Raw genomic sequence first — 24,390 nt, 5'->3', positions numbered from 1 at the left:
GAATGCGATGTCTGGTGCCCTGGCAGCCACCTTGGACCATGAAGAATGAACACCAGCAGAAGGGTAAATGGCAGGAAGGTAAGAGGAGCCTGGGCCCTTGGTGACTTTGGAACAACCATGCCAGTCTTGACTGCCTATGTGGCTATTCCAGGGAGCGGGGTGGCTCTAAACATGGAGTCTGGAGTCAGCCTGCCTGGGTCAAATTTCAAATCCACTAGCTTACCAGCTGTGTGACTTTGAGCATCTTACCTAATCTCTCTGGGCCTCCATTTCCTCAGCAGCTAAGAACATCCAATAATAGCATTTACATCTTACACTGAAGTGAATGCAGGCAAAGCACCACTTCTCACACATAACACAGGTTTAATACATGCCAGTGAGCTGTGGGTGTGCTATTACTACTCTGACTAATACTCGCACACGCTAAGCCCCAATCCCGGGTGAAGCAGGACTGTGTGGTATTCAGTCCCCACCAGCACCTGAGCAGGCAGGCCTCACACACCCATTTCAAGGCTTGGACACGTCAAGTGACTTCCCTGTGCTCACTCAGCCCATGACTCTCAGCCAGGCAGCCTCAAGCCCACCAAGCCACCTGCTCCCTGGTTTGGGAATTGGGTTTTAATGCTACGTAATGGGGGTTGATGTTGTATTGTATTTTCTTATGAAATGTGCTGCACCATCCTCTACAGATTCCCAAGCAACCAAGAAAAACAAACAGCAGCTGAACTCCCCCTCCCCGCCATCCCGGAGGCCTCAGAAGAGACAGGATCACTTCATATCGCCCCGGAGGACACTAAACAGACGGGGCCTGAGCCTCTCCCTGGCACAGGATGGGACTCAGGCCCCAGTCCTGGTACCCTGCACGCCACACACAGACGGGTTCTCCCTCCCTGTACATGGCGACTTCCACCCAGGATGACAAAGCCTCATAACTATATCCTCTGGGGCTGAGATTTGCCAGTTTAAACCTGTCCCGATTTGGAAGCTGTGCGTTCTGTTGCTTAGCGACCTGTCTAAAAGCAGAATGCACATATCCATACACTACAGCGACCACTTTGCTGGGTCCACGCTGGCCTTGTCTGCCCTGGCCTTTGCAGGAGCACCAGGCCCTCTCTTTAGGGCTGAGGTTGAGCTCTTCCCACAGCACCCCACAGAGCCTGCTCACAGCACTGCTAATGAGCTCCTTTGCATTTGTGCAATGAGTCCTTGAACATGCCCTCAGAAGTCTTGGTGGTCCTCTTGACCTTGGAGGCTCTGCAGTGTTCACAGGCAGGCCCCTCACCACAGCAGTGAAGCAGGACGTGGTGCCACACCAAGAGCGCAGGAGGGTGCATCTGTGTGGAGTAGCCCTGATCCCTGCTTGCCCTGAGATTTCTAAACAAAGAGACTGGAAGCCCCAGCAATGGTCCCCCTGGAGGGCTGGAAAAGTCAGATAAATCTGCAGCATTGAAAAAGGAAGAAAATCATGTATAAATTGCTAAATGCCAACAACCTCTGTTCTTGGGATATCAAAATCCAAAGCAGGCTGTAGATTGCAGAGTCCCACATGCCTCAGTGAGGGGTGGTCAGTACCAGGAAAACACCGTCCCAGCCAGGCCAGCATGGGGGTGGCCACCTGAGCTCTACCTGAGGGATCGCAGGGGCCTGGCTCAGACTCACCTTCCCACCATTTCTTTTCTTGCCTTTTTTTAACCACAGGGTCTCATTCTGTTGCCTGGGCTGTAGTGCAATGGCACCATCACAGCTCGTTACAGCCTCTAACTCCTAGGCTCAAGCCATCCTCCCTCCCGAGCCTCCCAAGGAGCTGGGATCACAGGTGTGCACCACCATGCCCAGTTATTTTTTAATTTTTTGTTTTTTGTAGAGATAGAGTGTTGCTGTGTTGCCCAGGCTGATCTGGAAAACAGCCGGAAGATAAGAGAGAGGTGCCTCAGTCCTGTGGGCACTTGATAACACAGGGACCTTCCTCTTACCTGCCTGTGGGCACCCAGATCTGGTGACCTGGGCAACACAGCACGTGATCCTGGGCTCAAGCGATTCTCCTGCCTCAGCTTCCCAAAGTTCTGGGGTCGTGGGCTTAAGCCACTGCACCCAGCCCCCACCATTCTTGAGTCCTCTTCTCTCCAGGCAGGGTCAGGCTCAGTAGAGGCTCGGAACCTGCTCTAGACGGGGGCTTCCTTCCCCTCACAGGCCAAGCCCCCAGAAGCCAAAGGGATTGAGACCCCAAGTTCCCCGAGTGTCTCCTAGGGAACCAAGATGGGGCAAACTGGGGATCATGGAAACGATGGAGATGATGAGCATGATACAAATTTAACAAAGTTGTCGCTAAAGATGATGGAAAGATACTGAGGAAGAAACAGATGAAAATGGCGGAGGCGAAGATGATAAACGAGCAGTGAAAGTGACGATGGTGAAGGAGAGAAAACGATGACAATGAAAAGGTGCTGGAGACAAAGAGAAGGGTCTGACGAGGATGGAGCCGACGATGGGAGTGGTGACGCCGACACGCAGTCATGTTCAGGAGACGCCTTCCCATGTAGCTTCCCCTTCATCCCTGCAGCAATAACTGCAAAATCCCCAAGTACCCACAGTCATCATTCTAGGGACCATAGATACAGCGGGCGGGGGAGAGGCTTCTCATTGGAGTAAGGAAAGTATCTTAAAATTGATTGTGTTGATGGAAATACAATTCTATGAATATGCTGGAAGCCCTGAATTGAACACTTAAAGTGCGTGAAGTGTGTGGTGTGTGAATGAGATTTCAACAAAGCTGTTAAAGCTGACAGAGACAAATTCCCTGTCCTCAGGAGCTCAGATTTCTTCCTTTTCTTCCCCAAGAGCTTCCTCTCTGCTAGGCACAACTCCAGGCATTCTACATGCGTTGGCTCATGTAGCCCCTACAAGACAGGCTCTGTTGTAATCACACCCATTTTACAGAGGAGGAAAGTAAGGCACATGTCAGGAGGTGACTTTCCCATGATCACATGCTGGAAAACTGCAAGCCAGCTGGGAACCGCGGCGAGGCATTCTGTCTAGGGCTCTGACTTCTCAGGCTTCTGTCCAGCACTGCACTGCGCTGCCTCCTCAGAGCAAGGGTGGAGCCAAGAGGGTAGCACACAAGGGCAGCCCCCTTACATGTAAAAGGAAGGAGACAGGTTCGCTGGGGCTCCCTGGGATACTGCCAATGGTAGCCCTGACACTTCTGCCACTGCCAGTCAGTTTCCAGGATGACCCATTTATTTTCTCTGCCTAACTCAACAGTTGAAAATCCTCTTAACCTAACTCAGTGCAAACAAGCATGTGCTTCTCCCAAAACAAGTGCCTAAGTGACTTCATATCAAAGGTGCCAGGGGGTAGTCCTGGGCCAAATATGGTCTGCAAATATATTCTCTGGGTCCACACATTGCTTTTAAAAATATGAGGAGGCTCTCAACATTTACATGAAGGCTATTTCACCAAAAAATCAAATCTTCAGTTTCTATTGGAAATTCTGGCCACAGGGTCTGGTATAGGGCCAGGGGTGATGCCCCACAGGACCTGAGGGGCAGCTGCCCTCTTCAGCAGGAGGGCACACTCCCCAGAATGCCACAGTCCTGCCTGACCCAAGTCATTATGGAGCATTTGGGGTTGAATGAGCTGTGAAGATGCCATCCCCCGCCTGCCTCCTGTGGCGAGTCACGGGTTAACATTAGTCTTACTCACCCCGGTAAAGCTTTCTCCCCTCTTCCTCCTGACAAGTGCTCAGAAAGCTTTAGGAGAGGCCTGCTGTCCATCAGAGGCTTCCTTCCAGTTAGGGTGAAGTGGGAGCTTCTAGAGCTTCCCCACCTGAGGGCCTAAGGACCTGCCACCCAGAAACAGCCCGGGCTGCTCAGCAGCCAGACAGCAGTGGTGTTGCCAGAAACACGTGCCAACCATGGCCTGGACAAGCATAGAACCAGTCTCCAAAATTAGCAATGGCCACAGAGGACCTGAGGCTCACACGACTTGCAAATACACTTCTGAATGTGTTGGTTATAATCAATGTGGTAAATGGAATCATTGCTTAAATGTATCCAAAGAGCCCACTACATAAAGACAGATGTTCATTCAATAAACACTTACTTGGTTGAACTGACTCCTAGGGGATTGCATCCAACCCACTGTGGCTGCTGAGATAGTTGAGTGGTTGGATGGACACGTGTTTGGGTATGTCAAACCATTCAGTAAGAATGTAGTTCGACAGTGTCTCTACCCACCTCCTCATCCATCTAACTATACAACATTCAACCACGTGTTCACCCATCTATCCATTCATCCAGCTGTCTCTCCACCCACCTACTCATGCATCTCATAATGCAGCTACCTCACCAGCTATCCATCCATCTGTTCAATCATCCCTGCACCCAGGTGGCTGTCCATCTAACCACCCAACCACCCACGTATCCTATCACACAATCATCCATCTATACATCTTACCAGCCATCCATTCACCAGTAATTAGCTGAGAACCTATTTTCTACCAGCCACTGAGGATAAAGTATTGAAGAACTTTCTTCCCTCCTTAAAGGAAAGCGAACTCCCTAGGTGGAGTATAATTTGAACCATAGGATGGCCATGGATGAGTTTCAGGGAGTTGTGAAATAGGCTAAGGAAAAGGACTTTGAGCTGGAAAGGCTCAGGTTCATGTCCTCACTCAACTACTCACTGGCTACTAACAGTTCTGAGCCTCCATTTCCTCACATGCAGAGTAGAGGCTGTGAGGCCATTCACACGGGAGGGAAAGAAATGCTGTAATGGACCCAGAGTCCCCAGCATGTGCAGACACTCTTGAACAGGGGTCCCAACCCCAGGACCCATCTGGGGGAACCTAGCCTGTTAGGAACCTGGTCACACAGCAGGAGGTGAGCAGTGGTGAGCAAGCATGGCCGCCTTCACTCCACCTCCTCTCAGATCAGCAGCAGCATCAGATTCTCAGAAGATTGTGGACTGCGCATGCGAGGGGTCTAGGTTGCATGCTTCTTATAAGAATCTAATGGCTGATGATCTGTCACTGTCTCCCATCACCCCCAGATGGGACCGTCTAGTCGCAGGAAAACAAGCTCAGGGCTCCCACTGATTCTGTATTAAGGTGAGTTGTATAAATAATTTCATGATATATTACAATCTAATAGTAGAGATAAACTACACAATAAATGTAATGTGCTTGAATCATCCCAAAACCATCCTCCTCCCTGGTCCATGGAAAAACTGTCTTCCATGAAACTGCTCCCTGGTACAAAAATGGTTGGAGACCGCTGCTCTAGTCTAGGACGGCCGCTCTAGACTAGGACTGCTGCTCTGTGCAAGGAGAAATTTCTGGAACCACAGAAGTTTGCACAGCTGACATGCTTAAAGCTCTCGTCCAGTTCGAGGACCCATGATCCCAAGAGGTAAATGATCACAAGCCTCATCGCTGTTTTGCAACCTTGGGGTTTGCTACAAAACAGGAACCCCAGTGCAGTTGAGTCTCTCCTGCCACAACTGCATTTCTTTTGGTTGAAGATGCCCAGCTGTTGGCATTATGTTCAAGAACGGTCTTGGGCATGATGCCTTCTTTGTTAGCTTCTGCATTAACCTTATTTCTGGTGATCCCTTTGGAAATTGCACCACTGGCAATTTCAGAGACAGAGCAGACAAATGTGCTTTTGAATACAGGAGGCCAAATTTCCCCAATGAGGCCTCTCCGCATATGTGCATCACACGGGGAGAAGTCTGGGCTTTGCTCCTTGAAAGCTGTTCATTAACAAGGAGCCCTCTGCACGTTGAGAGTTCCCTGGACTTCCCAGTCCAGCTTGGAGCCACAGGGACAGTCCCCAGGTCTGGCTCATGAGACCTCACCTCTGAACTCAGAGAATTCAGCCCCCAGCCCCCTTCTCAGCAACATGAGGAAATCTCACTGTCCCCCTCACTCCTGTTCTATCCAAACAGAAGCCCTTTGTCCTTGATGTGCCCAGGTCCAATAGCTGAGGTCCCACAGTCCTCAGAACAAGAAAAGTGGATTTCAAGTCCCCATCTTTTTCAGGGTGTGCTTAAAAAAAAGTTTAACACTGCTCCAATCCAGAGAGATGAATAGGGCTTATTTCACTGAACACACAGAAGCCTGTTCTGGTTCCCGGTGGTCAGTGAAAAACAACTGGCCACTCCCTTTCCTTCTGTACAAGTGTGTGAAGCTGGAGGGAAGACACTATAGAAGGAAATGGACCAAGGACAACAGGAGCTGCAGGATCCTGTAAAACACCATGACGGGCTCCAAGTGCCCCTGACCTCCGCTGAGACCCTCGAGCTCAGAATGGACTGAGCAGTCTCTCTTTCCATCTCATGTGCTCCCTGGGCAAGCTCATCTGCACAAGCAGATGTAACCACTGCCAAAACCCCCAGGGACCCGATGGCCCAAGGACACAGCCAGCTCTTTAGACATACAACCTTTCCCCTGTGTCTGCCTTCCTTCTTCCTGGATTCTCTTCCCATTGCAGACCTGCCCACTCCAGGCTGGCAGCCACTCACCCCTTGCTCCAGGCCTGCCATCCATCTTCACCAGCTCTGCCATCTTCTCTGTAGCCCTGTTGCCCCAGGATGGTGCTGGATCTTGGGCCTGCAACACTTAGGAGACCCGCCTCTGCCCGCCTACCTCTGCGATTGCTCTCCCAAACCAGACTGCCTGCAATGCTGGACAGGGACCATCATCCCTGCTCTGCAGATGAAACCTGGCAGAGAGAGGATAAGCAGTGCCCCCAGGTCTCACAATTCATGAACAGCCAGGCTGTGCACCCCAGGGGTCTCGCTCCCAACCACTGAGCCTTGCTGCCTGAGGCCAAGCATCTGGCTCACACCTTGTGGACAGGGCCAGGAAGCTGATGATACACTATAGGTGGGGCGTTTCCCAGACATGCCCTTGCTCCTGACCCCTCAGGGAGTTCTGGCTGCCTCTTGGGAAAGCCAGGCCTCCTCATCTACCATTTCCCACCAGCTTAGCCAGGGACTGGCTCAGTGGGCAGGGTCCTCACAGAATAGCAGGGCAGGACTCCGCCATGCCAGTGGGCACAGAATAGAACAGATGAGTAAGGGGCACTTTCAGCAGCTGTGGAAATGGCTAAGAACACATCAGTGGACGATGTGACACAGGGTAATGGCAAGGTTGTGCCACTGGGGTACGGTCAGGAAGGTCCCTTGGGGAGGTGACATCTGAGCTGAGCCTGGGATGACAGGAGCTGTGTGTGGATTGGGAGCCCATAGCGGGCAGCACAGGAGCCACCACCACCTGGCCCTTGGCGCCTCCCTCTACCCCACCAGCCCTGAACCTTCTCATCCCCCAGAGTGGCCCTGGGAAGGAGCTGCTGGTACTGCTTCCAGCCTTCGAGCTCTCGCTGGCTGCTCTGCCTGGGACATCCTCCCCCTCCCCCCTGGAGCTGGTCCACATGTCTATTTCTGTACATCTTTCACCAAACACAATGATTTATTTATCACCTGTGAGCACGTCTTTTCATCACTGCACCCCAGTGCCTAGCACGCACATGCTATATGAATTCGAAATCTCTGTAATTGGGGGATAAGCACCCCAAGAGATGGGCAATGGCATTAGATGTGGCAGGAGCAACCGGCCCTGTTCTGCAGGCGAAGCCTCCCTTGTAGGTAATTTCAGACACTACCTTCCATCCCAGCAGCCATGAGTTAACCCTGAGGCAGAAGGCAAACTTGGCAACCACTTTTCAGGACAGCAATGGTAACTGTGACAAGAGAAACCTTCAGTGCTCATGGTGGCTCAGCCCTGCTCCGGGAGTGACCCATGTCAGGTGTGTTCATTCCTCAGTGAGGGTCTCAGGGATGTCGTAAGATCCATGAAGGAGCATGTGTCCCACACCCATACCACATTGAGCACAGAGCTTCAGGGTTGCAGCGGCCAACGGGCGAAGGACTCAGCCCAGTGAACCTGGATGGTCACCACCTCATTAATACAGACATTCACTGGAAACTGGACTTTAGCTAGAGTGATCATCATCCTCCCGGCCCTGTCCACAAGACTTGAGCCAGGTGTGTGGCCTTAGGCGGCAAGGCTCAGTGGTTGGGATCGAGGGCCCTGGGGCCCACAGCCTGGCTGTTCATGAACTGTGAGACCTGGAGCACTGTTTAGCCTCTCTCTGCCCAGTCTCCTCATCTGCAGAGCAGGGATGATGCTCCCTGCCTGGCACTGCAGGCAGTCAGCACCGCACCTGCCCAACAGCAAGGTGGACCCTCTCAGATGCTACTATTGGTGGTGTCATTATGAAGGCCAGCATTGGAAGCTGATTCTTCCCCCTTCCACATGCCTGAAATTTACCAAAGACCATTTCTGTGGAAGTGAAAATCTCTGACCATTCAGGTTTGGGCACAAGCCCACAGCAGAATGAAGGCCCCCGGCCGGCCCAGTGCGGTTTCCACCTTGCAGTCCAAACCATGGCTTCTGTGGGGACACTGTCTCCATGTCTCTGTGCATTCTGTCTCCAGGACCAAAAATAGGCCTGCCTTGTCTCAAACACATCTAGAAGAGGGAGCATCTAAACCTGTTGCATGCTGTGTCCTGCTCCCGCAGAGCAGAGCAGGAGTGGGAGGCCACAGCCCAGGAGGATGCCTGAGGGTGCAGTGTGTTCTGAAGTCCACAGAACAAAGCATACAGAGAAGCCACTCAGAGATCCGCTAACTGCTGCCTAACCTGCTAAGTGCTCCTCCTGAAAGATGCTACTGAGCATTAACCAGCTTCTCATACATACTCCTGGGAGCAAAGAACGCCCCAAGGGGAGTGACAATAGAAGGTCTGTGCACGACTGAGGAGGTGCCTGTCCTGTTCCTCGCTCTCCGGGCAAAATTACACAACAGTCACCAAGAAGAATGACACTCCAGCCCCATCAACGGCAGTGCTCCTGCCCTCCACAGCGCCTGGCATCGTGACCGCCGTTCATGCAGCAGCACTCACTCATCCTGCTGCTGCTGGCCTCTGCCGGGTGCAGGTGACAGCTTGCCCAGGAGTGCAGCCTGTCTTACTGCCACAGCAGTATCTCCGGCCCCCAGCACCCCCTGCTGAGAACATGCTTTTATGACTCTCTACAGGGGCTAAAGTGGAACCTTCCAGAGGGCCTTGAGGCAGGTACTGCCACCATCCCCATTTCACAAACCAGGAAAGAGATTCTGAGACAGTGGTGCTGGCCTGTCTCAGGCAGTGGACACAGGGACGGCTGGGTTCTAGCCCGCCTGCCACGCTGCTCCAGAGCCCTGGCGGGGCTGTGTCTTTTTCTTTATGTTCCCCTGACAATGTCCAACTCCCCACTGCTGGGTGATATTCTGCACTGGTTTTTTTTTGTTTTTTTTTCCCGCAACAGAGTCTTGCTCTGTCACCCAGGCTAGAGTGCAATGGCACCATCTCAGCTCACTGCAACCTCCACCACACGGGTTCAAGCAATTCTCCTGCCTTAGCCTCCCAAGTAGCTGGGACTACATATATCTGCCACCATGCCCAGCTAATTTTCGTATTTTTAGTGGAGATGGGGTTTCACCATATTGGCCAGGCTGGTCTCAAACTCCTGACCTTAAGTGATAAGCCTGCCTCAGCCTCCCAAAGTGCTGAGATTACAGGTGTGAGCCACCAGGCCCAGCCAACATTCTGCACTGCTTTAATGCAAAGGTGAAGTCCTTTGCCCAAGAGGCATGGTGCATTGCCTGGCAGATACCCTGAATGAAGATAAACCAATGTAAGAAAATTCAAAGCCATACCTAAGATAAACAGGGAGCCCCAGTGTCTAGAATGCTTCTCCCAGGCCCAGGCTCACTCCTCAGCAGCTTCTGCGAGGTTCTTGGCCAAGGGCCAGAAAACTTCTCACTAAGGCTTAATTTTCCCATCTGTAAAATGGAGATGAGAGCAACACCTGCTTTATCAGCCATTGTGAAGACTACGTCAATGAAAGAAAGGCAGACACCTGGCACGTCGCCGGCACCCATGCTGAAAGCCGGCAGGTCCTTCCCATGGTTCTCCTTAAACGGTGGCTGCAGACAGGATGGAGGCAATACAGCTTGTGCCTCTGTGTGTAATTTCCAGGCCACACCTTCCATTCAGGAGCTGTGGGTCTCTCATAGTCTGTGGATGCATCTACTCAAGTTTTAAAGGTAATCTGAGCTCCTAGACAGAGAGGGGGTGAAAATCAGCAAAGACCTTTACTCTTTCAAATGGGACCCTGACATCCCTGGAGGTCCCGGGCCATGCACGTGGATGTGTTCTGGAGGGGCCACGGGAGCTGTGACTGTTTCACCTGGAAAAGGCCCAGCATCACTCAGAAGATAAAATACAAAGGTCCTAGGAATTAGAAAAAGGAAATAGCAAATGTTCTTTGGGTACGGTAGATGGCATGTTGCCGTGGCAACCAGAGGCTGACTTAGCAAGAGATGGTGGCGGAATCTCCGAAAGGAGCAGAGCAGAGACAAGGGGAGACCAATTAAGCCACTGCTGCAGGGAAAACAAGCGGTGCCTCCAGAAACCAGTCTGACCTCCTGGGAGGCAGCTCCTCTGCTGCTCTCTTCTCTAATTCTGGGTTTTTGAACATGGTGACAAACATCCAGGGAGCTACTACATTCCAGCCCAAGGTTTAAAATTAGTTCCAGATTCAGTAAGTGATGGAATAAAAGCAAGTCACAGGGCCCGTGTTATTGGTATTTCTTAGGTAGGGGGGCGTTTGGGATACCCCAAAATGCAGCCTAACCTTCTCCCACCTCCTCTCTGCACCACCACAGTCAGGGGTGGGGACCCCAGGCTTCTCTCGTTCAAAGCACCACCAGAATTGTTGCTTTTGGAACCTCATATACTGTCATCCATTACTTACCTTCTTTTTTGTTTCTATCAATTCACTTAATATTTTAATTTGAAAGAACTTGGTTTGATTATCAAATAGAAACCATCATGAACTGGCACAGGTAAAGGCGTCCACAAAGAACAGATGGGAATGGAATTCTGTTTACCTCCAGGCTCGGAAGGATTTTTAAACACTTACAAACAGTGCAAACCATGAAGCACATCAGGGGTCAGCAAAGTGCCAGCTGAACCCAATGGACTGCTGGCTTTTTGTAAATAAAGTTTTACTGGCACACAGCCATGTCCCTTCAGCTGCTTCATTAGTTCAGCTGCTTCATTAGTACAGCTGCGGAACTGAATAGGGCTGGCAGAGACAGCTGGGCTCACAAACCTCAACATACTGACATCTTGGTCCTCGCAGAGAAAGGCTGTGAGCTGCTGAAATTTATGATCAGAATTCTGACAACCCTAAAACTCAAAACTTCGGTGCCTCAAAGAAAAGTATTTTAAAACTGTAAACACAAGCCCCAAACAGAGAGAAGAATCATGTAACTCAAAACTTGGAAGGATTAGAAGCCACAGGTTCAAAAGTAAACTCTAAACTCTGAAAAGTCATTAAGATAAAGAAAATTTCAGGCATAAATCAAAGAAGAAACCAGAAAGCTGAAAACAATGTTCACCCTCACTGGAAATCAGAGAAACAGAAAACCAGGCCTTGGGAGGAACCCGTGCCCCATGACGGAGACTCGCAGAACTGAATGCCTGGGATGAGGACACTGTGGTGCTGGCAGGGATTTCCCAAACGCTGGTAGAAATGCCACCCGCTCCAGCAACACAAGCACAGCTCTGCAATGCCTGGAAGGGCAGGACAGCGCGTTCTAGGCACAGCCCATAGAACGCGCTGTCCAGGCTGGGCCTCACCCACTCCAGGCCGGGCCTCACCCGCTCACCTTCAAGGCCCTCCCCTGTGAAAACACTCCAGTAAGGATGTGGGTAGGAGTTGAGATCACTGGGCCCAAGCTCCCCAGCAGAGATGAGAAACAATCCTTCCTCGAAATGAAGAGCCCAACTGCTCAGAGGAAAATCTGCCCAGAGCAAGAGTTCCACCTTCAGATCATGGATTCTCACCCAGGGACCATTCTGTTTTCTCCAACCTCAGGGGACACTGGGAGGCCTCTGGGCCGGGTTTCGTGGTCAGAAGTGGAGGGTGGACTGCTAGTATCTAGGGGATAGGGGCAGGTATGCTAACAGCCCCTCCACAGAGAACGATCTGGGCCCAAACATCAACAGTGCCCAGGCCGGGCACCCTGGGGAGACCATCACTTCTCAAAGTGTAACCTGCAGCCTGGCAGCAAGTGGGGTCTGCAGCCCCAGAAGCTTGCTAGAAATGCAGACTCTCAGGCCTCACTGCACCTGCAGCATCAGAACCTACATTTTCCCAAGGTCTCCAGTGACTTGGGGACAGGGAACAGCAAGGGTGGAGAACAAATCAACAGAGGCAGTGGCGCTCCCTGAGCTGGTTTCCCTCAGCCCTGGGACACGGTCTCTCCCAGGGAAGGGTTGGGTGTTTGAGGTTTAAAGAGGGAGCGTGCGGACTAGGGGCAGTCCAGGGCACTGTCTGCCAAGCCCATCCCTGCACAGACCGCTCACACCTCACAAGTATGGACAGGAGAGGCCCACTGTGGCTGCTGGGACAGTGTGCATGAGCTCCGTCAGAATGTCCCCTCCTGCTGCACACAGGACCCATTGGCCACCATCCAGCCTGGTAGGTTCAGAGGACACAGAGGCCCACCCTGCCAGAATGGCATGACTTTCCTCTGATAGCCCACGGATGCCTGCTCTGTGACTCTGGGCAGCTTCGGGCAGTATCATGGGAATGAACTGGGCTAAGCAGCAAGCTCTGAAGGGTTTGAACCCCAGTGGCTCTGGAATGTGGAGAGCAACTAGGGAGGTGCCCAACCCTGGAAAGCCACACAGGGCAGCTCCACCTGGCTCATGGCAGCCTTGCCTTCCAAAAGAAGGCCCCCATGCTATCTCAGGGGCATGCCTGGATCCTTAAGACCTCACCCAGCAAGACGCAGCAGCTTGACTCTGTCCTGCCCCATGGCACTGTCCATCTCCAGCCCAGCAGACCACAGGGACCACCCAGGGAATCTTCGGGGGGGGTGCAACACAGCAGGTGCCCACCCGGGGCTTTGGGTCACAGTCAGACAGCAAATGGGTGGACTCAGTGCGCGCACTGTCCAGAAAATGATGCGTATGTACATGTATGTGTATATACGTAGACACGTGCCTCATGACATTTCAGTGACAGGCCACATAGACGACAGCTGTCCTGTAAGATGAAGATGGAGCTGTAAAGTTCCTAACGCCTAGTGACGCTGTTGTTGTCATATAACATCTTGGGGTAACGCATTCCTTACATGTTTGCGGCGATGCTGGTGGAAAACATGCCACCAAGTCCTCTGAAAGTCTAACACATAACCGTGCGGTTCATCGTACTGGATCATGTGGTTACATAACCATGTTACTGCTGTATGTACTCACTACTATTTTAATGATTATTTTAGAGTGTGCTCCTCCTGCTTATTACAAAGAAAAGTTCATTGTAAAGCGGCCTCCGGCAGGTCCCTCAGAACACGTCTTGTCCCGCAGGGGCGGTGCCGGGCATGGAGCTGCATCTCCTGTGAGAACAGTGCCTTCTAGATTCCTCCCGAGGGACCTGCCGGAAGCTGCTTTACAACTAACTTGCCCCTGTGGGACAGGATGTGGAGGAGGAAGACAGCCTCGATGGTCCGAAAGTGTGCAGGCCTAGTCTAATGTGGCATTTGTGTTTTAACTTTTAATAAAACATTTAAAAAGTAAAATTGAAAAATATGAAAAGCCTATAGAATAAGGATAAAGAGAAATTATTTTTGTACAGATGTATAATGTGTGTTTTGTGCTAAGTGTTATTATAAGAGTCCAAAAGTTAAAGTTTATCCAGTAAAAAGTTACAGTAAGCTAAGGTTAACTTATTATTGAAGAAAAAATTTTTCTATAAGTGTAGCATAGCCTCAGCGTGCAGTGTATGTGGCAGCTGCAGTGGGGCATGGCCCCGCCCTGGCCTTCACACTCACTCACCACCCACTCAGGACTCCCCCAGAGCAGCTTCCAGGCCTGCCAGCTCCATTCATGGTAAGTGCTCTAGACAGATGTAACAGTTTCTATTTTGTATGTCATATTTGTACTGTACCTCTTCTCTGTTGAGGAATGTTTCTATACCATAATGTGTGGAATTGCCCACAGTATTCAATGCGGTCATGTGCTGAGGGTGTGTATCCTCAGAGCCATCGGCTACAGCTTATCCTTGGATGTGCAGCAGACCGCACCCTCTGGGTTTGTGTAACACACTCTGTGATGTTCCCACAAAGACAAAATCTAATGATGACGCATTTCTCAGAATGTATCCTGTCATTAAATGACACATGACTGCATAACTGTGTGTGTGTGTGTGTGTGTGTGTGTTGTGCGTGTGTGTGGTGTGTGTGTGTGTGGTGTGTGTGGTGTAGCTTTACTTCACAAACTTAGAAGATCTGGCCACCCTGAATCCACATTCTTACAGGAAAATGGTCAGATAGAAGTGGACAGAGACTGTTCTGTCCCTAACACTGACAAGCCACGCCCTCATCAGTTTCGCCCAGTCCTTGCCTGGCTCCTACAGGCCAGTGGAGCAATTCACACCCAGGAGGCATGTCCAGGGACAATTCTGGTCATCACGAGAAGTGTAGTATGTAGGGGCCAGGAGTGCCACTCAAAATCCCAGCATGCACAGGACAGCCCCCACAGCAAAAAAAAAGTATGCGGCCCCAAATGTCAAAGGTGGCGGGGCCAAGAGACCTGCCGCAGATGCTGTGAGTGCACCCTGGCCTGGCACACCCAGGATGTGGGATCTCAGAGGGGCTCAGCCTGCAAGGCCAGGGTGAGGCCATGCTGTGCCTGCACGCTGCCACTTACTTGGAGAGCTTCATCTCGATCTGCTGCCGGATCTCCTGTCTTTCTTCATCTGTTCTTCTGGGGAAAATGTTCCGGTCTTCCAGTTCCTGTTTGCTGGGTCGGTTCCGTAGTTTCACGGCCAGGAGCTCCTTCTTGCATTTCCGTGGTAGTGTTCCTAAGAGCCCCATCAAGGGTAAGAGGAGAGAAGGGGACAAAGGAGACAGGTCTTAGTGGAGAGCTGGCTTGTCAATGGAGCTACCCACTGGCTAGAGGAAGGACTTCGGACCAGGGTGATGGTGGCTAGAACTGAGAGGACAGGACACATGCTCACAGCTTAGGGCACTTTCCAGTGAACAGTGGGCAGCTCAGGGGCAAGGTGATATCACTTTCTCTGTCCACTAAGCCCCCTACTCACGGGTTTCCAGGAACAGTCCCCATTAACACCTGTTATCCCAGATGACTACTAATAGCAACCACTTTTTTCTTTCAAAAATGTCTGAGTTTGGACCAGAAATGACATAATGACTTTCCCCATGGTGGCCGCTGCTCCCACCTAGCACCATATGACCCCTGCACTTTCTTCCTGCCCACTGTCCTCCTCCCTGACACATGGCTCTCCTTCAGTTTCTAGATGACCACCTTAGGGTCTCCATGTCATCTCTTTCCTCTGCCTGTCACACAGCTCTGCCGGGATCATCCAGGGCTGGACCCAGCTCCTCAGAAGCCCCAGGGCCTCCAATCACCACCACTCCACTTCTCTTAATCCCTCCACAACTGATGGCTTTCCAGTTTGTTTATTATCTGCCTCCTGCACAGACTTTAAGCTAAGTGACAGCCTTCCCCACAGTAACAATGTTACTTACAACATTGTTAAGTAACATCACAGAAAATGGCGAAACAAAAAAATCTCTCCTTTGGGAAGATGGCAAAAAAAAAGATTACAGTCAACTTTTTTACAATTCTGGAAATTAAGCACAGGTTTATAGCAAAACAAGGAATGTTTATTCCAGAAAAATTGGCTGAGTATTGAAAAGAATGTTTCACCTTTCCAGTCCTGTGTCCCATTCTTCAGCTCTGCAATAGCCTTGACATGTGACAGTCTGCATTTGTGGTGAAGACCAGTGGCCTGGCAGCCACCGAGGGAACAGACAGCGCTAGAGCTCTTCAGAGACTCATTCCCACAAACTGTCATCATTTCACCCATGTTGTGTTCCTGGAACACCCCTTTTTGCAAGTGTCTGCACTGGACCTGATCCAGAGTTCACCCGGCGCAAAAAGCATTTTTCTCCGGGGTTTTGAAAACAATACAGCATTGTCTTTCCAAGTACACAACTTTGATTTATCTTCAGACCAGTCTTATTTCGGTAATACTCTATGGAGCTCTGTACTGGCAAAACTCACTAAAAATCCATGCATTGTGCAAGAAATTAAACAAAATAAAACATTGAACCCTGGTATTACCAGCTCTAGTTCAACTCCAGCAAATGTGGTGGGCGAGGGCACCATTACAATGCACAACTGACAGGGCTTAGGAGGAAGGATGGGCAATGCCGGCTCCTTCTCTCTGAGTACCAGAGTGGCACAGAGAACGGCTAAGTGGTACCACTCTCAGCTCCACCTCACCAAGCAGGAGCTGCCTTCCACATTCCCTGCACACAGACACACAAATGTGTGGAGCTAAGGACATTGCCCCAACCCCAGTCTTATCAGGTCCCATCTTCAATCCCAGTGGAGCAAAGGATGCTCAGGAAAAGCCCAGACTCTGTACTCAAGCACACAGAAGTACAGAGTCTCTGGACACTGTTGGTGACTCCCTTCTTTGTGAAAGGTTCACTTCTCTCTCCTTCCAGGTCTCTGCCCTAGCCTGCTATACTCCTGCCCCAATGACCATGTCTCAGTTTACTTCGCTGGCTTTCATCATCTCCCCCACCTCCAGAGGTAGGTGTGCCCAGGACCCAATCCTCAAACTCCTTCTCTCTCTGTCCACATTTGCTTCTTATATGACCTCCTGTGTCCTATGACACTAAGAACCAACTGCTACTGGCCCGAGATTTCCATCCCCAGACACCACCTCCTTCCTGAACTCCAGGCTTGCACATTAGCTTTCTTCACCATGCTTCCCCCTGGATCTCTAGCAGGCATCTCAAACTTAGCACATCCAAAACTAAGCAGGACCTCCTGCTCTCCCATTGGAGCATGGAGTGGTTAAGAGGTGGAACCAGGATGTAAACCTAGGCCTGAACCCAGCAACCACACTCGCAGCCTGACATTCACGGATCTGCTCAGTTCGATAAGGTGCCTGTCCATAAGGCGCCTCTCCCATACCTGGCACTGAAGAGCAAACATGAGGGAGATGCAGCGCATGTCTGGCTGAGCTTGGTCAGGTGAGGGAAGGAAATGTGAAGCCAGCAAGTGTCATGTTCTCAGGTACATTATGTGAGTTTCCGTTTGTGCACTGTCACAATATATCCTAATTATTTCTGTGGCTCTTTCCCTAACCATGGTCATTATATGAGCTTAAAACATTTTCACTCCATGGAGAAAAACAAATACGGTGAGCTTATTCATAGCGGGGATTATATCCCATTCATTTTTGCCATATACAAACACAAAAACTGCAGAATGGTCTGGTGTAAGAGAGAATACATGAGCCACAAAAGGAGGGTAGAGTGCTTGAAAGGGATTTCTGAAGGAAGTAGCATCTGAGCTGAAGCCTAAAAGAGATGTGGGGTTCCCATCTAGGGATGCCCAATAGCAGAGCCTAACTTTGTCCTCTAGAATTAATGTGCTGTGAAAACTTGTCTCAGTCTTCAAAGTACAAAGTTATGACATTAACATCTGCTTCTGACCTGGTGGAAAAGCATGGACTGAATTGTTTTTCTCACTCAAATCTCAAACGCAAAGTCAAAATGTATGAAACAGTAGTTTTCAACATGTTAGAAATCTGCAACAAAGGGAGTGATCCTTGAGAAATGAGAATTGAAAGGAGTAGCCCCATGACTGGCCAGCTACTGCCTCTGGAGAGTCGCCAGGCCACAACCAGGGAGGGTGAACCCAGGAAGAGCCTGGAAGACTCCCTGAGTTGAGAAGATGAAGCCGAGAGGACACAAGGATCAGGGAAGCCAGGGTGAGCATAAAAGAGACCTGAAGAGGAAAGAGTTGCATAGAAAGAAGACCCAAAGATCTGCAGAGGGTCCCTTGAAGCTTTAGTGGATTAATGTGTGCCTCTGAGGAAAGAATCATCAGAAATGATGAGGTAACAGTGCCTGGTGCACACACGGCACTGGACAGATGGCCGGTTCCCATCAGCCAGACAGAAAACTTCATGATGTACAGGGCATTGAATAGAGGACACAGAGGGTTCTGCCTCTGGAATGGGAGAGTCAGCCATTGAGCTAACTCAGTAACTGAGCACTGCTCTGGTTCTACCTAACAAATGTTAAAGCAAAACCTGGATGAATTAGACTATTTTCAAGTAACTTCACAGCTTCCCAGAATAAAACTCAAGAGCATTTACAGGAATACAAAAAACATCCAACACCCAAGAAGGTAAAATTCACAACATGTGTCATCCATGCCTGCAAGGAAGCAGGAAAAAGCTCAGTGAACTTTAAGCATAAAACATAAAACGGTGTCTGGGTCATCACGATCAAAATCTGTAACCACGAGCAAACATCGAAAGTGTACAACACTCCTCAGATCGCATAAATCTTTCGCCTTTTACTAAAAGTGTACAGAACTAAAAAGACATTCTCCATATTCGCTGTATAGAGTAACAAAGAGAATGATGACAGTGGATGTATCAACAGAAACAATGCCGATAAGACAGTGGAGCAACAAGTATAAAGTAATGAAAAAAAAACCAAACTCAGAATTCCATACTTGAAAAAAATATCGTTCAAAATAAAGACAAAATAAATACCTTCTTGGACATAAAAAAAGCTGGAAGACTGCATCACCAGCAGACCTCATTATAAGAAATGACAAAGGAAATCCTTTAGGCAGAAGGAAAATGATAGCAGACAGAAACCTGAATCTATACAAGGGAAAGAAGAGTAATAGAAATGGTAGCAACAACTGTAAATAGATAATTTTTTTCTTATTATTTATCTTTAAAAGAAAGCTGACTTTGATAATAAAGTAGTACAAGGTCTATAACATGAGAGAAATGGACAACAATGGAACAAATGTTGGGAAAGGAGAACAGAAGTACACTATGGTGAGGTCATGAGCCTCGAAGTGAAGCAGCATACTATCCCCTGAGGCAGACAGTGATAAAACAGGTATGCTATAGCCACGAAAGCAACCACTATAACTGCTGAAATAGTCAGAGAGGCATAGCTGATGAGCCAACAGAGGAGACAACGTGGAATAAAAGAATCACTCAATCCAAAAGAAAGCAGAAAGATAGAAAGGATAGAAAAAACTAGATGGGACAAATAGAAAATAAATAGCCAGGTGGTAGATTTAAACCTAATTAAAATATTCATTAGATGCAAATGGTTAGAATACCCTGATTAACAGCAAAATGTTTCAGAATGGATTAAAATATAAGACAAAACTACACACTGCTAAGAAAACATGTTTTATATTTAAAGAACATATAAAGAACAACACTTTATATATATTAAGATACAAATAGATTAAAAATAAAATCTTAAAAAAGATGTACCATTTGGACACTAATCAAACAGAGCTGAAATGGGCATATTAGTATCGAGCAAGGTAGAATTCAGAGCAAGAAACTTCATCAGGTTCTTTGAAAAGGGTCATCTTATGATAAAGGATAACTTCATCAGGAGAGTGTAATGATACTAAATATTGACAACCTATGTGAGATCTAAAGTACATAAAGCAAAAAGTGATAGAACTGAGAAAAGAAAAAAATAAATCTACACATTATTACTCGGAGACTTCAAAACCCATCTCTAAATAATTGATAGAATAAATAGAAAACCTATAAGGGTACTGAAGACATGAATGACATCAACCAATTTGGTCTAATACTTATAAAGCACTATATCAAACAACAGAAGATCACACATTCAAGTATACACACAGCATTTACCAAGATAGGACATATTCTGGACCAGAAATAAGCTTCAATAAATTTCAAAGGACTCAGTCATACAAAGTATGTTCTCTGACCAGAGTGGAAATAAATTCGCAATCAATAATAAAAAAATACCCAAATATTTAGAAATTAACTTTAAAAACTTCCGAATAACTCATAGCTCCAATAAGAAATCAAAAGGGAAATTTGAAAGTGTTTTGAAACAAATGAAAATACAATATATCAAAATAATCGTAGGAGGGAAATTTATAATATTAAATGCCAATATTTAAAAAGAAGAAAATCTTCGAATCCATGAAATCAGATTTCACCTTAAAAACCTAGGAAAAGAAGAACATTTAAAACAAACCACAAGAGAAGAAAATTATAATAAGGATCAGAGCAGAAACCAATGAAATAAAAAAAAAGTAAAGAAAATAATTAATCAGGAAGAAGAAGAGAGAGACAGTGAGGGAACACTCAATTACTTATATCAGAAACTGGAGAGGTGACACTGACATCATCTAATTCTACAGATGTTAAGAACTTATAAGGAAAAGTAATTAATCACTTCATGCTAATACATTTGAAAACTGATATAAAATGAATGAATTTCTTGAAAAAACACAAACTACCAAAACTTACTTAAAAAATATGTAACCAGAATGGACCTATCAGGCACACACACATGCTGCAGTCTCAGACACATGCACAGATGAGTTCTAGAAAACATTTAAGGAATAATACTAATTTTCTATCCATTATTTCAAAAAAGTGAAAGGAAGGTGTTATAGTTTGAATGTCTGTATCTCTTCTAAAATTCATGTTGAAACGTAATCTCCAATGCAATAGTATTAAGAGGTGGGGACTTTTGGAAGTGATTAGGTCAGGAGGTCTCCTCCATCATGAATGGCTTGAGGGCTCCTCAATAATGAATGTATTTAAGGTCCTCACAATGTAAAAAGGGCTTCACAATAGTTCACATCTTTTTGTCCTTCCATCTCTTGCCATGTGAGGACACCTAGATGATGCCATCTATGATAAATAAATTCTCATCAGACAGTGAACCTTCTAGCATATTGAACTCCTAGCCTTCAGAACTGGGAAAAATAAATTTGTATTATTTATTACCACCTCATCTGTGGTATTTTGTTATAGCATCATGAACAAACTAAGACAAGAGAGACTACACATCATTCTGTGAAGCCAGAATTTACTCTGACAAAGTAAAACTAGAAAATATTTCAAGAAAAGAAAATGAAAGATGACTATCCCTGAAGAACACTGATGTAAAACTCTGAAAAAATTAGCAAACTAAACCCAGCAATTTATAAAAATTGTGATACACCATGATGAAGTGGGGTTTTTTTTTTAACCCAGGAAGACAAGATTAGCTTGTCACTCAAAAAGCAAGAAGTTAATTCACCAAAACTGACAAAAAAAAGCACATAATTACTTCAATGTATACAGAAAAAGTATTTGACAGCCAATGAGAAAACTAACAATATAGCTTGCTACCACTATTGCCAAAGAATTTTGCAGACTAGGCAACAGAGGCACTCACAGGCATTGCTGACATTTATTACAGCTGAAAAACCCTCACAGAGACTATACTACTGCACCTACCTGGAACCAAAGGCAATGTGCTCTACCTTACTGACACCCTAGGATCCATCTACCAGTACAAGTTTTTCCCAAAAATATGCCACTCTATAAAATTAGATGAGGTGACTGTTTCACACTATGTAGAGATTATCTATGCAGAGACACAAGAAACGAAAAAGCAAGGAAACATGATGCTGCCAAAGAAATGTAATAATTCCCAATAACTGACCCTAAAAAAATAAAAATTCATGAATTGCATGAGAAGATATTCAAAATAATGACCTTAAGAAACCTTAGCAAGATACAAGTGAATACAGGTAGAAAATTCAATGAAATCAGAAAAACAATTGTGATCTGAATAAGCAAGTCAACAAAGAGGCATCATTTAAAAAGGAACAAGCAGAAATCTTGTAGCTGAAGAATTCAATAAATTTTTTTAAAATTGAGAGCTTCAACAACAGACTAGATCAAGCAATATGAACTCCTGAACTCAATCCATCCAGAGGGGAAAAAAGACAGAAAAAAATGGATTAAAAAGTGAAGAAAGCCTATGAGACTCATGAGACACCATTAAGTAAACAAATGTTTGCATTATGAAATTTTCAGAGTAAGAAGAGACAGATAAAAACACAGAAAACTTATTCAACAAAATCACAGATGAAAAATTCCCATGTGTTGGAAGAGATATGGACATCCAGATCCATGAAACTCAAACATCCTCAAATAGCTTTAGCCCAAAGAAGTCCCCTCTCAGGTATATCATAATCAAACAATCAACAGGTAAAAACAAGAAGACATTCTAAAAGCAGAAGGAAAGAAAAATCATGTAGTCACATATAAGGGAATCCCCACTAGTCTATAAGCAAAATTCTCAGCATAAGTCTCTCAGGCTTGAAGAGAATGGGATGATATATTCAAAGTGATAAGCAGGAGGGGGATGCCCTACTAACCAAGAATATTATATCCAGCAAAGCAATCCATCAGAAATGGAGGACACACAATCTTTCCCAGGCAAGAATAAGCTGAGGAAATTCATTATCACTGGATTGCCCTTACAAGAAATGCTTAAGAGAGTCCTTGAACCAGAAGGGAAAGGACATAATTACTATCACGAAAACATATGAAAATATAAAAATCACTGGAGGAGGCAAATTTATGATCAACTTCAGAATCTTCATTATGGTAATGGTGTATGTAAATCTTTCAAATCTCTAGTATGAAGATTTTAAAAAAATCAATGGTCAAAATAACTGTAACAAGGGATATGAAGGACTTCTTCAAAGAGAACTACAAACCAATGTTCAAGGAAATAAGGACATAAACATATGGAAAAATAGTCCATGTTCATGGTTAGGAAGAATCAATTTGGGAAAATGGCCATAATGCCCAAAGTAATTTATAGATTTCAATTCCATCCCCATCAAGCTACCATTTACTTTCTTCACAGAATTGAAAAAAACAACACTTTAAATTTCATATAGAACAAAAAAAGAGCCTGCATAGCCAAGATAATCTGAAGAAGAAGAAGAAAAAGAAGAAGAAAAAAAAGCTGGAGGCATCACGCTACCTGACTTTAAACTATACTACAAAGCTACAGTAATCACAACAGCATGGCATTGTACCAAAACAGACATATAGACCAATGGAACAGAAACCTCAGAAATAATGCCACACATCTACAACCATACAACCATCTGATTTTTTTTTTTTTTTTTTTTACAAACCTGACAAAAACAAGCAATGGGGAAAAGATTCCCTCTTTATAAATGGCGTTGGGAAAACTGGCTAGCCATATGCAGAAACCTGAAACTGGATCCCTTCCTTAAACCTTATACAAAAAAGAACTCAAGATGAATTAAAGACCTAAAGCCATAAAAACCCCCATAAGAAAACCTAAGCAATACCTTACAGGACATAGGCACGGGCAAGGTCTTCATGAGTAAAACACCAAAAGCAATGGCAACAAAACCAGAAATAGACAAATGGGATCTAATTAAACTAAAGAGCTTCTGCATAGCAAAAGAAGTTATCACTAGAGTGAACAGGCAACCTACAGAATGAAAGAAACTTTTTGCAATCTACGCATCTGACAAAGGGCTAATATCCAGAATCTACAAAGCACTTAAAGAAATTTACAAGAAAAAAACAACCACATCAAAAAGTAGGTGAAGGATATGAACTTCTCAAAAGGAGACACTTTTGCAGCCATAAAACATGTAAAAAAAACTCATAATCACTGGTCATTAGACAAATACCAACCAAAACCACAATGAGATACCATCTCATGCCAGTTAAACTGGCAATCATTAAAAAGTCAGGAGACAACAGATGCTGGACAGGATGTGGAGAAACAGGAACACTGTTACACTGCTGGTGGGAGTGTAAATTAGTTCAACCATCACGGAAGACAGTGTGATGATTCCTCAAGGATTTGGAACTAGAAATACCATTTGACACAGCAATCCCATTTCTGGGTTTATACCCAAAGGATTATAAGTCATTCTATTATAAAGACACATGCAAACATATGTTTATTGCAGCACTGTTCACAATAGCAAAGACTTGGAACCAACCCAAATACACATCATTGATAGACCAGATAAAGAAAATGTGGCACATACGCATCATGGAATACTATGCAGCCATAAAAAAGGATGAGTTCATGTCCTTTGAAGGGACATGAATGAAGCTGCAAACCATCATTCTCTGCAAACTAACACAGTAACAGAAAACCAAACACTGTATGTTCTCACTCATAAGTGGGAGTTGAAAAGTGAGAACACATGAATACAGGGAGGGGAATATCACACACTGGGACCTGTTGGGGGTGGGGGACTAGGAGTGGGATAGCATTAGGAGAAATACCTAATGTAGATAACAAGGTGATGGATGCAGCAAACCACCATGGCATTATGTAACAAACCTGACT

General features: G+C 46.6%; 1 protein-coding gene across 10 annotated transcripts in view; it reads right to left on the bottom strand.

Moving 5' to 3' along the window:
* PHACTR3 (phosphatase and actin regulator 3) overlaps window positions 1-24,390 on the bottom strand; it is a 283,717-nt gene that overhangs the window by 25,736 nt on the left and 233,591 nt on the right. For all 10 annotated transcript variants that reach the window (XM_035299076.3, XM_078372042.1, XM_035299077.2 and 7 more), the window contains one exon: window positions 14,825-14,978. In XM_035299076.3, coding sequence (XP_035154967.1) covers window positions 14,825-14,978 — 154 coding nt within the window. The remainder of the gene's footprint in view (window positions 1-14,824; window positions 14,979-24,390) is intronic.

Source organism: Callithrix jacchus, chromosome 5 (genome assembly GCF_049354715.1).
Source record: "Callithrix jacchus isolate 240 chromosome 5, calJac240_pri, whole genome shotgun sequence".
Classification (NCBI taxonomy): Eukaryota; Metazoa; Chordata; class Mammalia; order Primates; family Cebidae; genus Callithrix; species Callithrix jacchus.
Note: the sequence above shows the minus strand (reverse complement) of the source record. Positions and strands in the feature narration are given on the sequence as shown.